We start from the raw sequence: 23,570 nt of genomic DNA on the forward strand, positions 1-23,570 counted from the left end.
AGGGTGAAGAAAAATATTTTTAAACCCAGAATTTGACCTCAAACACCCCTATCTCACCTTCCTGGGGTCAGGGTACCTCCACCCTGACTCCTTATGCTACTTTAATTTTGTTTTTCAGCCCCAGGGACCCTCTACTGTAATATAAAATGGCAGCCACAACTTTATGTTTAGGTTGTGGTCTGTCAATTACAGCATTTCTATTCATACGTGCATTCCTGAAAATTCACAAATATTTACAAATTATTCATGACCTCAGATATACAAATTTTAACTTCCTTTAATTTTTCATAAGCTACCGAATGGATTTAAACCAAATAAGCGAAAGCATATTCTGTGTACCGAAAGCTAGCTTTCTGCTAAATTTGGCGTAATTGCGTTCAGTGGTTCGGGCTGTAGTCGTGTGTAAAGGTCCTATGGGAATTAATAAGAGTAACACAATTTTTTTGACCCCTCCCTTCTTTTTCTACACCCCTGTTAAACAGATCACCCCAAAACTTTCCATGCACAACAAGAATTACCAGGCGACTTTTTGGGGAAAACTTTGTGAAGATTCTTCAAATTATGCCCAAGATGCAGGCAAGTCAAAAAATGCTTTTTCTATGGAAACATGGTCCTAACTGTAGCTACCTAGTGGCAACTGGCACTTGGTTTATATATATATATATATATATATATATATATATAGAGAGAGAGAGAGAGAGAGAGAGAGCTAGAGAGAGAGAGAGAGAGAGTGTCATGGTACGTACATGTGATGTTTCATAAAGTAAACCTACACTAATGTTGCCTATGATAGTATGGCAACTCAATGCTACTGAAAATATATTTAGACATAATACACCCCTTGAACAGTAGTCTGAACATCCAACTTCAACAGCCCTGCACGAATGAACCTGCATCTAATGTGGACATCAACAGTGTTGGACCTGGCTTTTTGACAGGGACATCCCCAAACTTTTTGCCTCCTTCCTCCTATTTTTTCTGACCTGCTGTTGTTGGCTTTTGACCTCTGAGCACTTTACCACTGCTAACCAGTGCTAAAGTGCATATGCTCTCTGTGTAAATTGTACTATTGATTGGTTTATCCATGATTGACTATTTAATCTACCTGTAAGTCCCTATTAGAGTGCACTACATGTGCCTAGGGCCTGTAGATTAAATGCTACTAGTGGGCCTGCAGCACTGGTTGTGCCACCCACCTCAGTAGCCCCTTAACCTTGTCTCAGGCCTGCCATTGCAAGGCCTGTGTGTGCAGTTTCACTGCCACTTCGACTTGGCATTTAAAAGTACTTGCCAAGCCTAGAACTCCCCTTTTTTCTACATATAAGTCATCCCTAATGTGTGCCCTAGGTATCCCCTAGAGCAGGGTGCTGTGTAGGTAAAAGGCAGGACATGTACCTGTGTAGTTATATGTCCTGGTAGTGTAAAACTCCTAAATTCGTTTTTACACTACTGTGAGGCCTGCTCCCTTCATAGGCTAACATTGGGGCTGCCCTCATACACTGTTGAAGTGGCAGCTGCTGATCTGAAAGGAGCAGGGAGGTCATATTTAGTATGGCCAGAATGGTAATACAAAATCCTGCTGACTGGTGAAGTCGGATTTAATATTACTATTCTAGAAATGCCACTTTTAGAAAGTGAGCATTTCTTTGCACTAAAATCTTGTTGTGCCCTTCAATCCACGTCTGGCTAGGTTTAGTTGACAGCTCCTTGTGCATTCACTCAGACACACCCCAAACACAGGGTACTCAGCCTCACTTGCATACATCTGCATTTTGAATGGGTCTTCCTGGGCTGGGAGGGTGGAGGGCCTGCCCTCACACAAAGGACTGCCACACCCCCTACTGGGACTCTGGCAGACAGGATTGAACTGAAAGGGAACTTGGTGCATTTCTTAGAGACTCTTTGAAGTCACCCCCACTTCAAAGGCACAACTTAGTATAAAACAGGGCCTCTGCCCTACCTCATCAGACACTTGCTGGAGAAGAAACCTGAACCTGAAACTACATCCTGCCAAGAAGAACTGCCTGGCTGCTCAAAGGACTCACCTGTCTGCTTTCTCCAAAGGACTGCTGTCTTGCTGTTGCCCTGCTGCCTTGCTGAACTCTTGTCTGGCTGTGAAAGTGCTCTCCAAGGGCTTGGATAGAGCTTGCCTCCTGTTCCTTGAAGTCTCAGGACCAAAAAGACTTCTTCCTTTCACGTGGACACTCCGTGCGCCGAAAATTTCGACGCACAGCTTGTTTCGCAGCGAGAAAAACGCCGCACACCGACGCTGATCAACGCGACGCCCTCGGGACGATCGAGACTTCGACGCACAACCTCGCAAGGACAAAGCCGCCCGACTTCCAAGGAGAAATCGACGCGACGCCTACCGTGAGTGCGAAACTTTGACGCACGGCCTCGCAAGGACAACGCCGCCCGACTTCCAAGGAGAAATCGACGCGACGCCTGCCGTGAGACCCAAAATTTCGACGCACGGCCTCGCAAGGACAACGCCGCCCGACTTCCAAGGAGAAATCGACGCGACGCCTACCGTGAGATCGAAACTTCGACGCGCAGCCCCGCAGAACGACGCGCAGCCGGAAAATAAGCAGGAGAATCCACGCACAGACCCGGGACATCTGGTAATCCTCGCGATCCACAAAAAGAGACTGTCTGCGCGCCGGAAAACGACGCCCGACTTCCCCGCGTGGAAAAGAACGACGCAAGTCTGTGTGTGCTGAGCGGAAAACGACGCACACACCCCTTTTTCCACGCATCTCTTCTCCTGTGGCCCTCTGAGGAGATTTCCCACCAGAAACCAGGTACTCTGTGCTTGAAAGACACTTTATTGCTTTTTAAAGACTTAAAGACTCTTAATATCACTTTTCAGTGATATCTTTACAAATTCGTATTGCAACTTTGATCGTTTTGACCTACAATTATCCAGATAAATATTCTATATTTTTCTAAACACTGTGTGGTGTATTTTTGTGGTGTTATACTATGGTGTTGTATGATTTATTGCACAAATGCTTTACACATTGCCTTCTAAGTTAAGCCTGACTGCTCGTGCCAAGCTACCGGAGGGTGAGCACGGGCTGATTTTGGATTGTGTGTGACTTACCCTGACTAGAGTGAGGGTTCTTGCTTGGACAGAGGGCAACCTATCTGCCAACCAAAAACCCCATTTCTAACATTGGTGATCAGCGGTGAGGATAGGACTTGTGTTTGTGCAGTGACATACAGTAGCTAAGTATTTCACTACCTACCCACAGTTGAAGGTCAACTTGATTTTTCATCTTTTTTTTGGCTTTTTGTTCTCTGATGTCCTCCTGGATATACTAGTGATATTTTGGACTTTGGATTTTGGTTTTTGCTGATAAGATCTTATCAGAATGGGATTGCTTACCAACTCATGCTTTGTTCGTACTGACCACCTCACTAAGGCTGACCTAAGGAAGCTTTGCAGACAATGGGGCCTTCCTGTAGCAAGGAGATCTACTAAAGCGGAGATGCTCCATCACTACATAGTCTGGGGGGAGGAAAGATGGGCAGAGAGAGAGGCAGCAAGAAACCAAATGACTAAGTACCCCTCAGATGAGGAGGAAGACTACTCAGATGAGGAGGAGGGCTACTCAGAGTTGGACAGTGACCCAGAAATAGATGAATGGCTCCGAAGTCAAAGGCGACAGGAGCAACAATTAGAGGAGTATCTTGCAGAGGTTGAGGCAAAAAGACTTTTAGCCCTGGAAGAAGAAAAGATTGCAGCTCAAGAGCTGAGCGGTAAAGAGCTGAAACTGGAGGCCGGAAGGGCTGAGTCCAGTTCAGATGGTGGCAGCAAAAATCTTGCATCTAGTACTGCTGAAGAAGGGCACAAGCCCAGAGATGTGGTACCCAACTTGAAGAAGAGAGTTGACACACCCCAGGCGGTTCAAGGGTATGAGGTAGTTCCCGTTATGCACAGGGTCCCTGAGAAGGATTGGGGAACTGGCACAGGGAGTCATATTCCTACTGGGGGGAGGGACACTTTACTGACTCTAGCAGAGAGTGACAGAGAAAAGGGTTCCCCCCTGGTGGACGTCCTGGATATAGAGTGTAGAGACATCCCAGAAGAGTTTGGGTTGAGTGTCAGGGACAGACAGAAACTGTCTCACCAGTCTCAAGAGGGTGATGTAGAGTGCTTTTCCAAGGCTGAGTTACTAGGTGGTTGGGTGAAGGGTACTGTGGTTAATACATGTGAAGGGCAGAGTGATGTAATTGCTGGAGAGCATATGTCTGGTCCTTATTTTCCAGAGCTACGCCAACACCAGGTGGAGTGTGAGTTCTCTGACCCCAGGGAACTTACAGTGGAGGCAGACTTTTGGGTGAGTACCAGAGAGTCTGAAGAGGCATTTGGGGGTGCTCCTGAAGGGAGTGGTCTAGGTGGTTCCCGACCAAGTGAGGTGGGAGAGGATTGTAGTGTCCCAGGTAGGTCTCAGAGCCTAACCTGTACCGTAGGGCCACCTTTTGAGGGAAGCCCCGCAGTGTCAGAAGAACTTGGGGGGATGACTGTAGACAACATCCCAACAGTTCTGGTGTCTGGCAGTACCACTCCTAGTGAGGGGGTGCAGAAGTCCAGACATAGGGTTGAGAGGGGGTGGCAGACCCCAGTGGAGGATCTTGAAAGTCAGGGGTCAGCTCTGAGAGCAGAGCCCCCCAGGAATGACCCAGGTGAGACCGTTTCTGGTTTGGGGGAAACCCAGACTCTGCCGGATGGGCAGAGGTCGGGAGACCTGCGCCAACCAGACTCTTGTGTGGCCCTTGGGGACGGCGTGTCCCTTGTGGGGGGTGAGAGTGCCCCCCAGGAAGTCCTGGCATGCCAGGCAAAGATTCAACCTCAGGGTGGTGACTCTGGGTTGAATAACCGGGTTCAGAGGTTAAACTTTGACCTGGTGGGGGGTAGATGTGCCCCCCAGAAAGTCCTGGAATGCCAGGCAATGGCTCAACCTCAGGGTGGTGACTCTGGGTTGGCTTACCAGGTGAAGAGGTCAAACTCTGACCTGGTGGGGGGTAGGTGTGCCCCCCAGAAAGTCCTGGCGTGCCAGGCAGTTGTCCAACCTCAGGGTGTCGACTCTGGGTTGGATGGCCAGGTTCAGAGGTCAAACTCTGACCTGGTGGGAGGTAGGTGTGCCTCCCAGAAAGTCCTGGGGTGCCAGGCAATTGCCCAACCTCAGGGTGGTGACTCTGGGTTGGCTAACCCGGTTCAGAGGTCAAACTCTGACCTGTTGGGGGGTAGGTGTGCCCCCCAGAAAGTCCTGGTATACCAGGCAATGGTTCAACCTCAGGGTGGTGACCCTGGGTTGGAGAACCAGGCTCAGAGGTTAAACTCTGACCTGGTGGGAGGTAGGTGTGCCTCCCTGAAAGTCCTGGCCTGCCAGGCAATGGTTCAACCTCAGGGTGGTGACTCTGGGTTGGATATCCAGGTTCAGAGGTTAACCTCTGACCTGGTGGGGGGTAGGTGTGCCCCCCAGAAAGCCCTGGTGTACCAGGCAGTTGTCCAACCTCAGGATGGTGACCCTAGGTTGGAGAACCAGGTTCAGAGGTTAAACTCTGACCTGGTGGAGGGTCAGTGTGCCCTCCAGGAAGTCCTGGCGTGCCAGGCGATTGTTCTACTTCAGGGTGGTAACTCTGAGTTGAATGGCCCAGTTCAGAGGTTAAACTCTGACCTGGTGGAGGGTCAGTGTGCCCTCCAGAAAGTCCTGGCGTGCCAGGCAATTGTTCAACCTCAGAGTGCTGACTCTGGGTTGGATACCCAGGTTCAGAGGTTAAACTCTGACCTGGTGGGAGGTAGGTGTGCCTCCCAAGAAGCCCTGCTGTGCCAGGCAATTGTCCAACCTCAGGGTGTTGACTCTGGGTTGGATGACCAGGTTCAGAGGTTAAACTCTGACCTGGTGGGGGGTAGGTGTGCCCCCCAGAAAGTCCTGGCGTGCCAGGCAATTGCCCAACCTCAGGGTGGTGACCCTGGGTTGGGGAACCAGGCTCAGAGGTTAAACTCTGACCTGGTGGGAGGTAGGTGTGCCTCCCAGAAAGTCCTGGTGCGCCAGGCAACTGTTCAACTTCAGGGTGATGACTCTGAGTTGAATGGTCAGGTGCAGAGGTTAAACTCGGACCTGGTGGAGGGTCAGTGTGCCCTCCAGGAAGTCCTGGTGTGCCAGGCAATTGTTCAACTTCAGGGTGGTGACTCTGAGTTGAATGGTCAGGTGCAGAGGTTAACCTCTGACCTGGTGGAGGGTCAGTGTGCCCTCCAGGAAGTCCTGGCGTGCCAGGCAATTGTTCAACTTCAGGGTGGTGACTCTGAGTTGAATGGGCAGGTGCAGAGGTTAAACTCTGACCTGGTGGGGGGTAGGTGTGCCTCCCAGGAAGTCCTGGTTTGCCAGGCGGTGATCCAGTCTGAGGGTACAGACCCTGGGCTGGAAGACCAGGTTCAGGGTGTCCCCCCGGACCTGGAGGGAGGGGCTACTGATAACAGTGCCCCTACCATGTTGTCTTCTGAGGAGGCCACTCCTAGTTGGAGGGTGCTGGACCCCAGAAGGGAGGGCAGGGGGAGGGAAGCCTCACCCCGGGCCCTAGTCCAACCTGAAGGTACAGACCCCAGGTTGAAGGGCCAGTGGCAGGTTAACAGCCCTGCACTGGTGGAGGAATGGTACAGGGCGACTTCTGTAAGCCCCCTGGCCATGTTGGACTCTGGGGGTACCGCTCCAGGAAGGAGGGTACAAAGCCCCAGAGGGGAGGACCAGGTTCAGGCTGTCATCCCTGACCTGGTGGAAGGGAGAGTGGTTAAAGGGTGCCCAGCACCTGGGGCTACCGCCCCCCACTCTCCACAGCCACAGTGGCTGGAGAGCTGTGAGAGGCCTGGGGCCTGGCTCTCATCCCTGGCCGCTGTCAGTAATCACTGTGGCTTGCTGTCCGGGTGGACAGAGTTATCCCTGGGGAGGGGACAAGTGTCACACCCCAGGGGTAGAGTGGGCAACACCACTATGTTGGTCATGGGGGTACTATCCTGCTCCTGGGATACATCTGTGAGCAAAGTAAGGTTAGGTGCTGCACAGATGGGATCCGCAGGAAAGGAGAAAGGTTCCCCATGGATGGGCTTAGTGGGCCCTGAGAGTATGGACAGAGGGATCCAATTGGAGTCAGGAAGGCAAAGAACTGGAGCATGCCCCTGCTGTTGTGGGCCTGGGTCCTTGTTCTGTCGCCTCAAACAGGGAAGTACATCAGGATAGTGATTGTTCTCCCCTGGCTTTAGGCTGGTGGGGGGTCATGTTGGACCTGGCTTTTTGACAGGGACATCCCCAAACTTTTTGCCTCCTTCCTCCTATTTTTTCTGACCTGCTGTTGTTGGCTTTTGACCTCTGAGCACTTTACCACTGCTAACCAGTGCTAAAGTGCATATGCTCTCTGTGTAAATTGTACTATTGATTGGTTTATCCATGATTGACTATTTAATCTACCTGTAAGTCCCTATTAGAGTGCACTACATGTGCCTAGGGCCTGTAGATTAAATGCTACTAGTGGGCCTGCAGCACTGGTTGTGCCACCCACCTCAGTAGCCCCTTAACCTTGTCTCAGGCCTGCCATTGCAAGGCCTGTGTGTGCAGTTTCACTGCCACTTCGACTTGGCATTTAAAAGTACTTGCCAAGCCTAGAACTCCCCTTTTTTCTACATATAAGTCATCCCTAATGTGTGCCCTAGGTATCCCCTAGAGCAGGGTGCTGTGTAGGTAAAAGGCAGGACATGTACCTGTGTAGTTATATGTCCTGGTAGTGTAAAACTCCTAAATTCGTTTTTACACTACTGTGAGGCCTGCTCCCTTCATAGGCTAACATTGGGGCTGCCCTCATACACTGTTGAAGTGGCAGCTGCTGATCTGAAAGGAGCAGGGAGGTCATATTTAGTATGGCCAGAATGGTAATACAAAATCCTGCTGACTGGTGAAGTCGGATTTAATATTACTATTCTAGAAATGCCACTTTTAGAAAGTGAGCATTTCTTTGCACTAAAATCTTGTTGTGCCCTTCAATCCACGTCTGGCTAGGTTTAGTTGACAGCTCCTTGTGCATTCACTCAGACACACCCCAAACACAGGGTACTCAGCCTCACTTGCATACATCTGCATTTTGAATGGGTCTTCCTGGGCTGGGAGGGTGGAGGGCCTGCCCTCACACAAAGGACTGCCACACCCCCTACTGGGACTCTGGCAGACAGGATTGAACTGAAAGGGAACTTGGTGCATTTCTTAGAGACTCTTTGAAGTCACCCCCACTTCAAAGGCACAACTTAGTATAAAACAGGGCCTCTGCCCTACCTCATCAGACACTTGCTGGAGAAGAAACCTGAACCAGAAACTACATCCTGCCAAGAAGAACTGCCTGGCTGCTCAAAGGACTCACCTGTCTGCTTTCTCCAAAGGACTGCTGTCTTGCTGTTGCCCTGCTGCCTTGCTGAACTCTTGTCTGGCTGTGAAAGTGCTCTCCAAGGGCTTGGATAGAGCTTGCCTCCTGTTCCTTGAAGTCTCAGGACCAAAAAGACTTCTTCCTTTCACGTGGACACTCCGTGCGCCGAAAATTTCGACGCACAGCTTGTTTCGCGGCGAGAAAAACGCCGCACACCGACGCTGATCAACGCGACGCCCTCGGGACGATCGAGACTTCGACGCACAACCTCGCAAGGACAAAGCCGCCCGACTTCCAAGGAGAAATCGACGCGACGCCTACCGTGAGTGCGAAACTTTGACGCACGGCCTCGCAAGGACAACGCCGCCCGACTTCCAAGGAGAAATCGACGCGACGCCTGCCGTGAGACCCAAAATTTCGACGCACGGCCTCGCAAGGACAACGCCGCCCGACTTCCAAGGAGAAATCGACGCGACGCCTACCGTGAGATCGAAACTTCGACGCGCAGCCCCGCAGAACGACGCGCAGCCGGAAAATAAGCAGGAGAATCCACGCACAGACCCGGGACATCTGGTAATCCTCGCGATCCACAAAAAGAGACTGTCTGCGCGCCGGAAAACGACGCCCGACTTCCCCGCGTGGAAAAGAACGACGCAAGTCTGTGTGTGCTGAGCGGAAAACGACGCACACACCCCTTTTTCCACGCATCTCTTCTCCTGTGGCCCTCTGAGGAGATTTCCCACCAGAAACCAGGTACTCTGTGCTTGAAAGACACTTTATTGCTTTTTAAAGACTTAAAGACTCTTAATATCACTTTTCAGTGATATCTTTACAAATTCGTATTGCAACTTTGATCGTTTTGACCTACAATTATCCAGATAAATATTCTATATTTTTCTAAACACTGTGTGGTGTATTTTTGTGGTGTTATACTATGGTGTTGTATGATTTATTGCACAAATGATTTACACATTGCCTTCTAAGTTAAGCCTGACTGCTCGTGCCAAGCTACCGGAGGGTGAGCACGGGCTGATTTTGGATTGTGTGTTACTTACCCTGACTAGAGTGAGGGTTCTTGCTTGGACAGAGGGCAACCTATCTGCCAACCAAAAACCCCATTTCTAACAAACAGTATATCTCGTAGTCTCGCTAATCTCTCTGTTTCACTTAACCGCTGTAGCCCAAAACACTTGTGCTGTTCAGGTATGCATGTTCTTTAGAAAATGCAGGTCAAAGATAAAAATTCTTACAGCCTGATTTAAGAAAAGTAGCACCACACCCAGTGCAGAGCCACTTTTCTTACCCTCCCTTAGTACCCCCCTAACGCCACCATGTGTGTGCCGCAACTAAGATATGGCACACCATGGCGGTAGTTCTGGCAACTAGCATCAAAAATGTTTACGCTGGTTTGGAGCTCTGCAGGATTAGCGTAAAAAATGTTGACACTAATCCTGCAAAGCCCATTGAGGCTCATTATAAATAATGGTGTGCCTGCTTTTAATGCCTGATTAGAGCAGGCGTTAAAAGTGCTCAACAAAATTATGGAAAGAAATCTCTTTGATTTCTTTGCACAATTCCTCCCTCTAATAGGGGAACCCCACTTTGCATACATTATGCCTGGTGCAGGCATAATGTAGCGCAAAGAGTTACAAAGTGGCGCAATGCATGCACTGCCCCACTTTGTAAATTTGGCGTTTCAATTTTGGCCTTGCTAGGCTACATTAGCGTAAAAACAAAAATTACACTAACGTTGCGCAAGGAGGTATAAGGGGCTCTTAAATCAGCTCCTTAGTTCCACTTTGGGGTGATAAGAAATCTATAAGAAAGATGAAGAATAAATTAAACATTCTAAACAAAATGTTTTCATATAATGCTGCAAAGGTAGTTACGGAACTGAAACATTATTTTATGCGCATTCTCTTCGATATTCAAGAATACTGTTAATATAATATATACTGTTAATATATATACAGGTTTTGTCCATTACAACTCAAATCTCGAAAAACTATAGCTCACACAATTCTGTGAAATATATATTTTCTCATTCGGTGCTAATCATGCACATTTAGTAATAATGACATGTTACTGACTCATTTTTAACACGTCATGCAATGCTTTCATCTTACCAGCAAAAAGTAATGTGAAGATAAGAGTAAGTTGATACACCGCATGGCCCAGAATATTTTTCATCATAGTGCGCGAAATAAGAGGCTTGTTTCTGCCGTACGGTTTTCGAAGAAGTAAGGCCTCAGTGGGAGGTTCTGTGGCCAGTGCAAGAGATGCAAAAGTGTCCATAATTAAATTTACCCACAGCATCTGCACAGCTTTTAGTGGCGAATCCTTCAAATTAAAAAAAAGAAAAGGCACAGTTCACACATTTGCTCGATAATTCAATAAATCTATATTGATGCGACTCTGCTATTAAATACTGGTATAATTTTTTTTTTTAAATACTGAAGGAAGGTTGCAGCACTTGGTAAAATTAATCCTTTGTAAGTGTGAAGTCCTTAAAATATCTTTCCCATCTGTACAGCCCGAGAAGAAAATTTTAAACTTTCTGCACGGTACATATGGAAGAGTATCTGCTTGGAAACACAGCCAAATTCCGGTTGGTTAGAGTTCCAGGCTGTTAAATATTATGTCGGTAATCCACAATGAATATTTCAATAGAGTAAGAACAGATTACCTAATTGGTTAAAAATATTCTACGTATAAGCTACCTCTAACTCCACGAAGCTGAAATCAAACCAAGTATAAATTTAATATTGACACTGTTGAACATCATTTAGGTATTTCCCGTTTAATTATGTTTGGTGCAATATTTCAGATGGTAAAGGAGGGAAAATGTGAACTTCCATGTTGCATTTCAAGTGGCTATATGATTTCTGAAGCAGTTCTAAGGTACTGTTTTGCACATATAATACAGAGAGAGTTATGCTATATTGCAAAGAAATGACTTGTCAGATTTACTTTCTTTTTCCTCTGCAAGTAAGATCATTGCATCCAAATACATGAAAGAGTAAGCAGTCACTGAAAGGTACCATATCTAATTCTAAAATGACACATGGAATAAGAAATGACACAAAGAGTTTTTAGAATACATACCTGAAAATACCTTAGTATCTTTTTACCCAATCGCTAATACAAAATATTTACATTCATTTTTTAACTATATTTTCTTCTCAAATAAAAAAAAAACGTTCATAAAGAAAAGGCTTCTTAGACAAGCACATACATTTGTTATTTTTACTAATACTTAAATCAATTATTTTTGTCAATTTTTCATATTTGAGGTCTTCTGACCTTTGAGAAACTAGTTTCAGTATTTCATTTGCAAATTGGTTTAAGTGCCAGACTTGAATGTGTATTTGTAGGCAGAAGAACTGGTAGAGATTGGACTTATGTGGCGATGTGACTTGGGCCATGCATGGCTGGAGAAGGATAATCAAACGATAACGTAGATAATGGTAAAGAGAAAGAAAAAGTACTTTCCAAGAACTGCAAACTATGTCATAGCGTTTCAATCACGTTTAAAATATGTACATTTCCATCATGTGCAACTCCATTTTCACATATACTGGAATTAATAAAATTCTATTTTTTCCTGGAAAGTTTAAAAATGTTGCATGTTGTGAACCTTTCTTACGGCCAGATGTATCATCACGGCCCTTTGTGATTTGGAAATAGCGATTTTTAAGAAATCGGTATTTCCGACTCGCAAAGTGCCATGTATCACATTTGCGATTCGGTAATAGCGATTTCTTAAAAATTGCAAATACTATTACTGAATCGCAAATTGCAATACCGGCCCCATTCGCAGCTATGGGCCTGTGGCCCATTACTGCAAATTTTTTGCATTTCCAAAATTGCGATTTCTGAACCAGAAATTGCAATTTCGGAAATGCAAAACCCCAGGGTGCTGGGGGGCTAAGGCCTCCTCTGCTGCACCCAAAAATATTTTTGGGGGACATGTAAGGTGTACACATGCCAAAAGGGCATGTGTGCTTTACAGGTACAATTTAAAAATGCATTTTAAATGCATTTTAAAATTTTGCACATGGTTACCACCAAGTTCAACTTGGTGGTAATTAGCGGTTCCTAAATGCCAAAATTGCATTTAGGAATTGCTTCATACATGTGCTAAGAAATCGCAAATAAGGAATCCTTATTTGCGATTTCTAATTTAGAGAGTCGCAATTTGCGACTCTCTAAACAGGGTCGCAATTTTAAGGAATCGCTATTTTAGCGATTCCATAAAATTGCATTCAGAATGTATTTCATACATTCTGAAATGGCATTTTGCATTCGCAAACGGGCATTCGCACCGTTTGTGAATGCAAAATGCTTTCATACATCTGGCCCTTAGTTCTGTTAACTTTGAAAAAAGTTCACTTGAGAAGTTAATATGTGCAAATGAATTCCCCAATAAAAATGTGTGTGTACTGATATTGTCTTCTGCAAGCCTACTTTTGTGGGATTTATCTTCTCAATTTAAAATGTTCTTCCCGAGTGGGAGTTTTGTGCCCGGACGGATTAGGTCTGGCTTGGAGATGCACAGGCCTGGTGCCTCCAGGCCCCAGGGATACTTCATACAGTCAAGTAGGCCTTGACTGTTAGAGGGCCTCCCTCTGTGCTACACCCACACCTATACTGGAAACTCTGATGAGGGGGGGCCCTATTGATCATAAGTGACAAGGGGCAACCTCTGGCCTCCAGCCCTACCAACCAGCACCGGTCTTGGCCTATGGCACAACCCAGAAGCTGACGATTTCTGATCTTGGCAACTCTTCCTGGCACCTGGGCCCCCCCACTTCATTTACATATGTTGCTGGAGGCTACACCTGGGCTGGCTCGGTGAATATTGGTGGATCTTGGGGGCGAGGTGGGGACTGGCTGCTCCTGCTACTCATAGGGCCCAATCCTCACCAATCTCTCCTGATTATAGCGGGCAGGCTTTCCCCCTCTCCTTACTGGCAGTGACACAATCTAATAACTCAAGGGGTCACTGCTTTCTCCAGCTCTCCCATCCTGCACAAGGATACTACATCACCCAAAGACCGTAAATCTCCTCTTCACCTCTGACAAGGGGGCAAATCAAGACAGATAAGTACACAGCCCCGGTGGGGGGGCTTGAACTGACTCTCCAGTGACGGATGACACTAAGGCTCACATCTTGCAGGCTATCTATGAATCCAAGATGGCAAAATAGGAGCAGTGGGGCTGATGTATCCCTACTCTACCAATAGCTTCATCAGGCAGTAGAATGGGTCTCTGAAGTGGAAGAAAGGATTTCTACCATAGAGGATACAAATAAACACCTCTCATCGGGGGTGGCCCACCTGAACAAAGACTCCTAAAGCTTGCAGGACAGCATGGAAGATGCCAAAAATAGGGTCCCGCATAACAATCTGTGTTTTGGCGGATTACCGGAAGGAGTTGAGAACCTGATGCCCCAGCGTTTCCTGGAGCAGTGGCTCTGATCCTGTATGGACTCCTCAAATATCCCCACTTGTTTTGTCATATAGCGGTTGTACCACTCCCTTACCCAAAAGCTCCCTCCTGTGGAACCTCCAAAGCCCCTCATAGTTAGATTTTTTAACTACAAAGACCAGAACACCGTTTCAAGGGGGAACACCTCATCAAAAAACTTCCATATCAATCTGGATGCATCATGATCTTTCCGGACTATACGCGTATGGTACAAAATCAGCGTAAATCCTTCAATCAAGTTAAAATCAAACTACAAGCTATGCGGATTCCCTACATGCTCTTATACCCTGCCAAGCTACAAGTGGTTCACCAATCCAAAGCACAGTTTTTTGAAGGAGGCATGGACCTGGCTAACTGAACAATGTCCACTCACTCGTAACTCACCTGCCCCTTTAGGTGACTCTAATCCTCAACGGAACACTAACTGGAAGACCACAAACCCAAAGACAAAGTGCCAACAGAAAAGTTTATGATGGCGCCCAACTGACCATCATAATCTGGATCCAGCCTCGGAATTGGAGGGAGAACAGGAGCCACGGTCGGTAGAGGATGGCATACCACCGCAGCTTGACCTAGCATGTTTACTTACTGACTAATAGCTTTCACACATCACTATTTGTTGCACACCAGCACCTTGATATCCTTATATGGTTATATTCCATTGTACTTATGGGCGGTGGGGAGGGAATTCCGAACCTGCATGGCAGCAACCTCATCCCCATTATATAGTTAGTTTGTTCTATGGCATGTTAGGAGTGGGTGAAAGATGCTTCTTTAGGGTGGGGAGAATAGGGCGGGGGATTTGAGGGGTATGGGTAATGGTTTATGTGTATCCATTCTGTTGGTACTATTTGGAGTTTCCTTGGCCTTATGAGTACGTCTCATCTCTTGGGATCTCCGTTGTGGGCCTCTTTTAAAGATGCCCTCTCCTTCTACACAGTCAAGTCATAACCAGCCAAACCTGAATGTTAGCCACTTATCCACCTTGACAGCACCCTGGCCCATCAATTCAAGGTTCTTACCTGGAACGTTAGTAGCCTACTAGACTGTATTAAGAGGGGAGTCGCCTTCCAATTCCTCCAGCGGCACTCCCTGAAGTTGGTTTTGCTCCAGGACACAAATCTCCAGTGTATTAATTGCAAGGGGTATGAAAAGGTGTTTCACGTAGGGTACACTAGAGGTTCTAAAGGGTTAGTCATCCTTCTTCACAAATTCTTACCTCTGGCTGTGACTAAGGTTACACTCGATATCCTTCTTGAGTGTGTCATGGATGGTATCATACACAATCTTCTTAGTGTTTACGTGCCGCCAATTATGCATCAGACTACGCTAAAGGCACTATGTGCCCTGGTGGCTGCTCTATCACAAGGACTGATGACTCTAGGAGCCAACTTTGATGATATGACGGGAAGACCGATTGCCATGGACCTGTGGGAAACATCCCAGATGTGGCCGGGAGTTAGTGGACTGGTCAGGGAGGCTGAGACTCAGTGGTGCATGGTGTGTTTGGCATCCCGGTGAACTGGCCTTTACTCACGCATCAGCCACGCATGGCTTGCTCTCCCACATTGACTATCTGTTTCTTCAAGCCACCAATCTTCTCTGGAGCAGGGGATCCCAGGTCCTGCCCAGTGGAATATCCGACCATGTGCCTGTTTTGCTTAGATTTGACATGCCCTCAGGGGCGCTCACCTGATTTGGCATACCAATGCATGGTTCCTGAAAGTAAACAGGTTTGTCAACCACTTGTAGGACAAATATAAGCCCTTCATTGTGGTCAACAAGGGCTTGGTCGGCTCTTTCAGGATCCTGTGGGAGACAGGCAAGGCTTACGTGAGGGGTGTGGCCCTCTTGTATCTCAGGGGTGCTCAACGTGAGAAACAGCACCAGGTGACTGAACTTGCATAATCATCAGGGACAGAGGTCCCTGTGTGAGTTAGAAGTGCAACAGTTAGAAGTAGATCAGACATCACTATGCCAGATGAGCCTGGATGAATCTGGTAAGTGATAGATGGTGACCACTTGCAAGGTCTATGATTGGGCCGGCAAATCCAATCAATTATTGAACTGGCTGGCTACCCATCAGTCTAAAAACAGGGTGATACTGTGTTTCCTGTGGGTTTGGGAGTGTGGGTGGAGGACTCTCAGGGAATAGCTGCCACAGTTGCCTAATACAATAAGGAACTTTAAGTATGCTTCAGGCATCCCAACATTGAGAGAACAATTCTCTTGGTGGGGTTTCTCCACGTGTAACCCCCCAGGAGTGGATGACCCTGAAAACTGATATCACTGGTGTGGAAATAGGGGCTGCACTGTCGGGGCTTAACCCTGGAAAAAACCCAGGATACAATGCTTTCCCTGTGCTGGTCTATCGTAGGCTTTGCCCTGGCATTATTCTGCCCCTGTTTAAACCGAGAGCCAGTCTCTAGGGCTCACCTTCCCCCTGAAAATGATCAGTCCATGATTGTGGTACTTCTGAAGCCAGGCACGTCAACCCCATACCTGTGAGTCTTTCAGGCCATTTCCCTAATTAACAGCAAGTTCAAACTCATTGCTAACTTGTAGGCAAATCGCTTGCTGACAGTTATTCCCAGGCTGGTCCCTCCTGACCATTGTGTCTTTATTTATTGAAGCAGTATCAGACATTTCATCTGCAGAGTAAATATAGTGCTGTCCCATGTTAGAGCTCTGGACGGGTCAGCTGCCCTTATGTTAATCTACTTCGAAAAAGCCTTCCATACCATAAATTGGACCTACCCAGATGAGGTGCTCGACGGAATGGACCTTGGGCCTCGCTTCCAGACTTATGTTAGAGTTATGTGTGTGGGTACCCACGCCAGAGTGAGGGTCAACAGAGTACTATTGGAGGCTTTCCCAGTGATGCAGGGCACCGGACACTTTTGCCCTCTGTCCCCTCTTGTATTTGTGCTCACCATCTCTCCTCTGCAGTGTGGATCTGGCTTGATGCTCAGCTGTGGGGTTTTGACTGGGGCCTAGATATGAAAGATGGCTTAGCGCTGTACTCTGATGACATCCTCTTATTCATGTCTAGGCCAGCAGAGACTGGGCACCTGCTTCTCCTGTTCCTACATACCTATGGGGAGGCCTTGGGACTTTCGGTTAATTGGGATACGTTCCTATTGGTTCCACTGAGGGGACACAACTGGGACTAAACCTAGCAATCCCAGATACTGGTGAGTCAGGTTAGCTTTCCATAACCTGGGGTACACATATCCTGGGAACCACTTTTGACATGGAACCTGAATTTGGCTCCTGTGATGTGCAGAATGATGGAGGATCTTATGTGCTTGACTACTTTACCTCTCAACACCATGGAAAGGATTGCTTTGTATAAAGTGATAATCCTTTCTAAATTCTTATATATTCTCCAAAAGTATCTATTGTGTATCCCTAAGAACTGGTTGGACTCCTTGCAGGCCACGGGACATAAGTTTATTTGGGCAGACGGCCCCTCAAGGGTGTCCGTTGGAAAATGTACAAAGGCAACATACGACGGGGGTCTTTCTAAGGCAAGCATGTACCTTTACTAGAGGGCTTCTCAACTACTCCTTATCAATGAGTAGTTGAAAGAAAGGTTAGGGGCCCTGCACACTGTGGTGAGTTGGCTATTTTGGGTCTGGATAATGTATTAAACATCCTTTATGGTGCCTCTATTCTCTCTGACATTCTTTAGGTCACTCAGGTGGCACTTGGAGTGTGGAGGGCCACACTGTGGTGGTTTGGTTGGAACTGTAAGCTGACTGACGAAACCCCATTGTGGGTGGGCAGAATGATTAGAATATGTATCCACCGTAAAAGGATTCAGGGATGGAACTCCAGAGGGATATCAAAGCTTGGTGATATATGGAGCGGCAACCACATGAAAGCTTTTAAAAAGATCCAAGCTGCTTTCCATATGCCCCATTTCCAATTTTACCAGACATGCACTGAACACCTACAACAACACCCTCCAGAGTGTCCCTGAGTACAACCCCTTGGAAAATAGGATTCTTATGGGCCACTTAGGCAAAGGGGGACTTCCCAAATGTATAGATCCCTGGTAGTGCATACACCTAGGTCCTTGACCTCTCTGAGGGTGAAGTGTGAGGATTATGTGGGGGAAATGGAAGGTGTACTCGAGAGGTGTTTGCATGGCCCACCACACCTTGACAATCTCGGCTAGACTCCACTTTACACAATTCAAATACTTACTTCAAGTATATATAACTCCCCAACATCTACGGTGAGTGGGCCTTCTTGTCTCCTCTGCATAGGTGTAGCTCAGTAGGTGACCTTTTCCATGTGGTCTAGGTATGCCCTGTGATTCATGAATACTGAAGTGCTGTCCTAGATGTGTTGTCTGCTTTAGTGAGTTTGAGATCCCCCAATCACTCTGTTAGGTACACTTGATGATCTAGGAGGACCCAGGGGGGATGGAATACTGGTTGGAGCGGGCCCACTGCTTGCCAAAAAAGACATTGTTCAAGCAGAACATTCCTCAGCTGCTCCCTTGATTAGGGTCTGGACTCAGGATATGGACTGGTGTGGTAAATTCTTTCCCATCCTTGCTCCAGCCCTCAGGCCTAATATGTACTCTTGACCCCTGCTTAGCATAGTGGGCAAATTTACTTGCTTCATAGTGCTGGTCTTCAAAAACATTTTAGACACAACAGGAGTATGCTTCAAAGGGCATGAGTGTTAGAAATGGGGTCTCTGGTTGGCAGTCAGGTTACCCCCTGTCCAAGAAAGGACCCTCACTCTAGTCAGGGTAAGTCACACACAATCCAAATTATCCTGTCCCCACCCCCTGGAAGCTTGGCACTGCGCATTCAGGCTTAACTTAGAAGGCAATGTGTAATGTAGATGTGCAATAAATCATGCAATTACACAGTACAACACCACAGAAATACACCACACAGTGTTCAGAAAAATATGTAATATTTATCTGGTAAATGCAGGTCAAAACGATTAGGATTGAATAAGTACACATTGAAATATCACTTAGAAAATTATATAAAGAGTCTTTAGTTCTTAAAAAGCAACAAATGTCTCGCAAGCACAAAGTACTTGGTTTGCGTTCAAATTCTCTGCAAGGAACCGCAGAGGTGGAGATGCGTGGAAAACAGAGAGGTGTGCATCGATTTTTCCAGCGCACACAGAAGATGTGTCGTTGAGTTTTCACGCTGGGTAGGCATTGCATTGATTTCCGGCACGTAGACTGGGATCCTCTTTGGGTTGCAGGGTTTTCGGATGCCCCGGGGACAATGCATAGAATTCCTGGGTGTGCAGAATGAACTCACAGGGGCTGCGTGGATCCGGTGGGCGATGTGTGGAAATTTCTGCCGCATGACAGTCGCTGCGTTGATTCCTCTCAGGAAGTCGGGCTGCGTCATTCTGCCTCAGCTTTGTGCCGATCCAGTGGGCTGTGCATTGAATTTCCGGTCACAACGCTGGTTTACATCATTCTCCTCTTCGGGAAATTGGGCTGCATCGATCCGGTTTGGCTTGCTTTGATTTTCTCACCGCAATGCGAGCTGTGCATTGTTTCTTGCAGGCTGTGCATCGGTTTTCACTGCATAATGAGTTCTTTTGCAGGAATGAAGTCTGTTTGGTCCTGAGACTTCAGGGAACAGGAGGCAAGCTCTACCCAAGCCCTTGGAGAACACGTCTCAGCAGAGGACAGCAAGGCAGCAGTACAACAGCAGGGCAGCAGTCCTTTGCAGAAAAGCAGTCAGGTAAGTCCTTAGGGCAGCCAGGCAGTTCCTCTTGGCAGGTTGCAGGTTCTGGTTCAGGGTTTCTTCTCCAGTGGTATCTTGTCCAGAAATGTCTGAGTTGGTGGGGTCAGAGACCCTGCTTAAATACTCAAATGTGCCTTTGAAGTGGGGGAGACTTCAAAGGGTAGCTTAGAAGTGCACACGGTCCCCTTTCAGTTCCATCCTGTCTGCCAGGGTCCCAGTAGGGGGTGTGGCAGTCCTTTGTGTGAGGGCAGGCTACTGTCCTTTGACATGTAAGTGCCAGGCCCTCCACCCTCCCAGCCCAGGAAGACCCATGCAAGTGTGACTGAGCATCCTGTGTTTGGGGTGCTTATCATGCACATTTAGTAATAATGGAGTGGAATGCACAAGGGAGCAGTCAACTAACCCAGCCAGGTGTGTATTGTAAGGCACAGAAGAATTTAAGTGCAGAGAAATGCTCACTTTCTAAAAGTTGGAATTTCTAAAATAGTAATATTAAATCTAACTTCACCAGTCAGCAGGGTTTTGTATTACCATTCTGGCCATACTAAATATGGCCTTGTTACTCCTTTCAGATCATAATCTACCACTCAAACAGTGTATGAGGGTAGCCTAATGTTAGCCTATGAAAGGAGCAGGCCTCACAGCAGTGTAAAAACTAATTTAGGAGTTTTACACTACCAGGACATATAAACTGCACAGGTACATGTCCTTCCTTTCATCTACACAGCACCCTGCCCTATGGGTTACCTAGGGCCTACCTTAGGGGTGACTTATATCTAGAAAAAGGGGAGTTTAAGGCTTGGCAAGCACTTGTAAATGCCAAGTTGAAGTAGCAGTGAAACTGCACACACATGCCTTGCAATGGCAGGCCTGAGACATGATTAAGAGGCTACTTATGTGGGTGGAACAATCAGTGCTGCAGGCCCTCTAGTAGCATGGGGTCTTTACAAGTAGATTAAAAAAGCCAATTGGGTATGAATCAACGTCACAGTGTTCTAAGGGAGAGAGCATATGCACTTTAGCACTGGATAGCAATGGTAAAGTGTGCAGAGTCCTAAAACCAGCCACAACAGTGTTCAAAATGTTGAGGGAGGCACGCAAAAAGTTAGGGGTGACCACCCTAAGGCTGTCAGGTCTAACAATGAGCAAAGCTATCTCCTTTGCAAGTGCTACTTCGTATTTTCTCCCTTCCCCTGAAGAAAAACATGCAGATGTTCCTTGTAAATAAAAGGTATAAACTAATTTTTACAAGATATTTAACATCAGTCTTTGTTTCCTACTGCATATATATGAACAACCTAAATTAGCATGTTTTCCCCTTTCATGTTGGAACTGTTTTCACTGAAAGAGTCTTTCTGTATAAATGGATATCCTGATAACATGAAAAACAACTGCTTTATTCACTTTCTTTTTTAAGCAAACAAAGAGAATCCCAGCTAAATATGCTTATTTGGATAATAAAAATGTCTATTGAAAGTGATCATTTATCTCAATAGCTCAAATTTGTTCAATAAAATCAACCCAGATTGCGTGACACTGTCCTCATTCTCCTCAAATGAGAAGAAATCATATATGAAGCTCGAGGTTGCCCCTGCAAATATGATAACATCTGAAGAAATGATGGGACTATCATGGTCTACCGAACAGATGATCTTAGAAATCTGAGCTGTTGCAGCTGTGGGGTTTTTAGCTCTCATCTTGATTCTGGATTATGATTTGACACTGATACACTGTATTGTGGCTCTATGACTGGACAAGACACTTTTTTATTGTTAAAATGTGAAAATGAAATAAAGTATTTCTATTAAAAACAAATAGGGTATAGGGTTCCACATTGCAGGAAGAATTTTATTCCCTTGAAAAAATAGTGATTCTTATCATGTTCTAAAAATATTTATTCATGCAATGATAAGGTATCTCCTCCCACTACACTCACACTATTTCCTCCTATGCCCCATTAATTTATTTTCCTTTCACCTCCAGTACTGAGTTTATTCCCATTTATTCCTTCCCATCTTTAGCCCTAGTATGAACTATTGACCCCCTGATTAGCATAGTGGGCAAATTTACTTGCTTCATAGTGCTGTACTTAAAAAAACATTTTAGACACAAAGGGCGTGTGCTTCGAAGGACATGAGCAAAGCTGTCTCCTTTGCCAGTGCCACTTCTTTTTATGTTATCCCTTCCCCTGAGGAAAAACATACGTATGCTCCTTGTACAGAAAGGGTATTTTGGGTGAGTCTTTGGTTCCTACTGCATCTATATGAATATTTAATGTTGGAACAGTTTTCACAGAAAAAGCCTTTCTGTATCCAAATCCAAATCAATTTATATAGTGTGACATATCCAGGTACTAGGAGTTGAGGCTGTGAGCTGGCTAGGTTATTCTTCAAAGAGCCAAGTCTTGAGATTCATCCTGAATTCGGGTGGGTGTGGTTTGTAGGTAGGTGTGTAGTTTGTTCCAGTTCTTGGCTGCGATGTATTAGAAGGCATGTCCCCGGCTTTGGGTATTCTGGGGATTTGGGCCCAGGGTTATGTTAGCTGATCGGAGCTCTCTGTCAGGTTGGTAGAAGATAAGTCTGTGGTTGATGAGGTTGGGTCCGATGTTGTGGAGTGCTTTGAAGGCAATGGTGATGACCTTGAACTTGCATCTTTAGTGTACAGGCAGCCTTTGCAGTTTCCTGGGGTGGGGGGAAATGTGGGTTCTTCTGGGCAGATCCAGGACAAGATTTGTTGCAGAGTTATTTGTGGTCTGAAGTCAGTGGATGAGTTGGGCGGGGAGTCCCAGGTACAGGATGTTTCTGTAGTCCAATCTGCTAGTGATGGTGGCCTGTGTCACTGCCTTTCTGGATCCAGTGGGGATCCATTTGAATAACTTGCGAAGCACGTGGAGTTAGTGGAAGCAGGATGCTGCAACAGTGTTTACTTGTTTTCTGAAAGTGAGCTTGTTGTCTACCATGAAGCCTAGATTTCAGGCGTGTTCTGTTGGGGTCAGGAGTACTCCAAGAGTGGCAGGCCACTATGAGTAATTCCAGGCTGAGGGGTTGTTCCCAAAGATGACCACTTCTGTTTTCTCTGTGTTCAGCTTGAGGCAGTTGTCTCTCATTCGGTCAGCTATATGGCACATGGCCTTGCTGAAGTTTTCTCTAGAAGAGGTGTGGTCTCCGGGTGGGGGCTGTCTTTCAGCAAGAGAGAGGGTGAGCTGAGTGTCATCGGCGTATGATATGATGTTGAGTGTGTAGTGGTGCACAATCTCAGCCAATGGAGTCATGTAGGTGTTAAACAGGGTGGGGCTGAGGGAGGAGCCCTGCGGGACTCTGCAGATGATGTCCTTGGTTTCTGAGGTAAAAGAAGGTAGGTAGATTCTCTGGGTGCGTCCTGTGATGAAGGTGAATATCCATTTCAGGGCGTTGCTTTTGATCCTGATGTGGTGTAGTCGTGAGGTGAGAGTGTAGTGGCTGATGGTGTTGAAGGTGGCAGCTGATGGTGTTGAGTAGAATCTGAGCCACTTTCTCACCTCAGTCTAGAAGGGACATGATGTCATCTGTTGCGGCGATGAGGGCGGTTTCACTACTGTGGTTGGAGTGGAAGCCGCATTGGTAGGTGCCCAGTAAGTTGTATTTTTCAAGGTCTTCCAATAGTTGTTTGTTGATGGTTTTTTCCATGATTTTTGCTGGAAATGGGAGCAACAAGATAGGTCCATAATTTTTTAGTTCACAGGGGTTTGCAGTGGGTTTCTTGAGGTGTGGCTTGACTTCAGCTTGTTTTCAGGTTTCAGTGATGGTGGCTGTTCTGATAGAGGAGTTGATCATGGGAGTGGGGACTTGCCTGATTTCCTTCTGTCCCAGGTTGAATATGTGGTGGGGGCAGGGGTCATTGGGTGAGCTGGAATGAGTCAATCCCATGATGTCCGCTGTTTCCTGGGTGGAT

The 23,570-nt window shown here is 46.7% G+C and overlaps 1 protein-coding gene across 6 annotated transcripts in view; it reads right to left on the reverse strand.

Moving 5' to 3' along the window:
• The window catches only part of ATP2B2 (ATPase plasma membrane Ca2+ transporting 2), a 1,884,743-nt gene that overhangs the window by 143,677 nt on the left and 1,717,496 nt on the right, over window positions 1–23,570 (reverse strand). For all 6 annotated transcript variants that reach the window (XM_069206673.1, XM_069206670.1, XM_069206668.1 and 3 more), the window contains one exon: window positions 10,539–10,752. In XM_069206673.1, coding sequence (XP_069062774.1) covers window positions 10,539–10,752 — 214 coding nt within the window. The remainder of the gene's footprint in view (window positions 1–10,538; window positions 10,753–23,570) is intronic.

The sequence above is a fragment of the Pleurodeles waltl genome, chromosome 9 (genome assembly GCF_031143425.1).
Source record: "Pleurodeles waltl isolate 20211129_DDA chromosome 9, aPleWal1.hap1.20221129, whole genome shotgun sequence".
NCBI classification, from domain to species: domain Eukaryota; kingdom Metazoa; phylum Chordata; class Amphibia; order Caudata; family Salamandridae; genus Pleurodeles; species Pleurodeles waltl.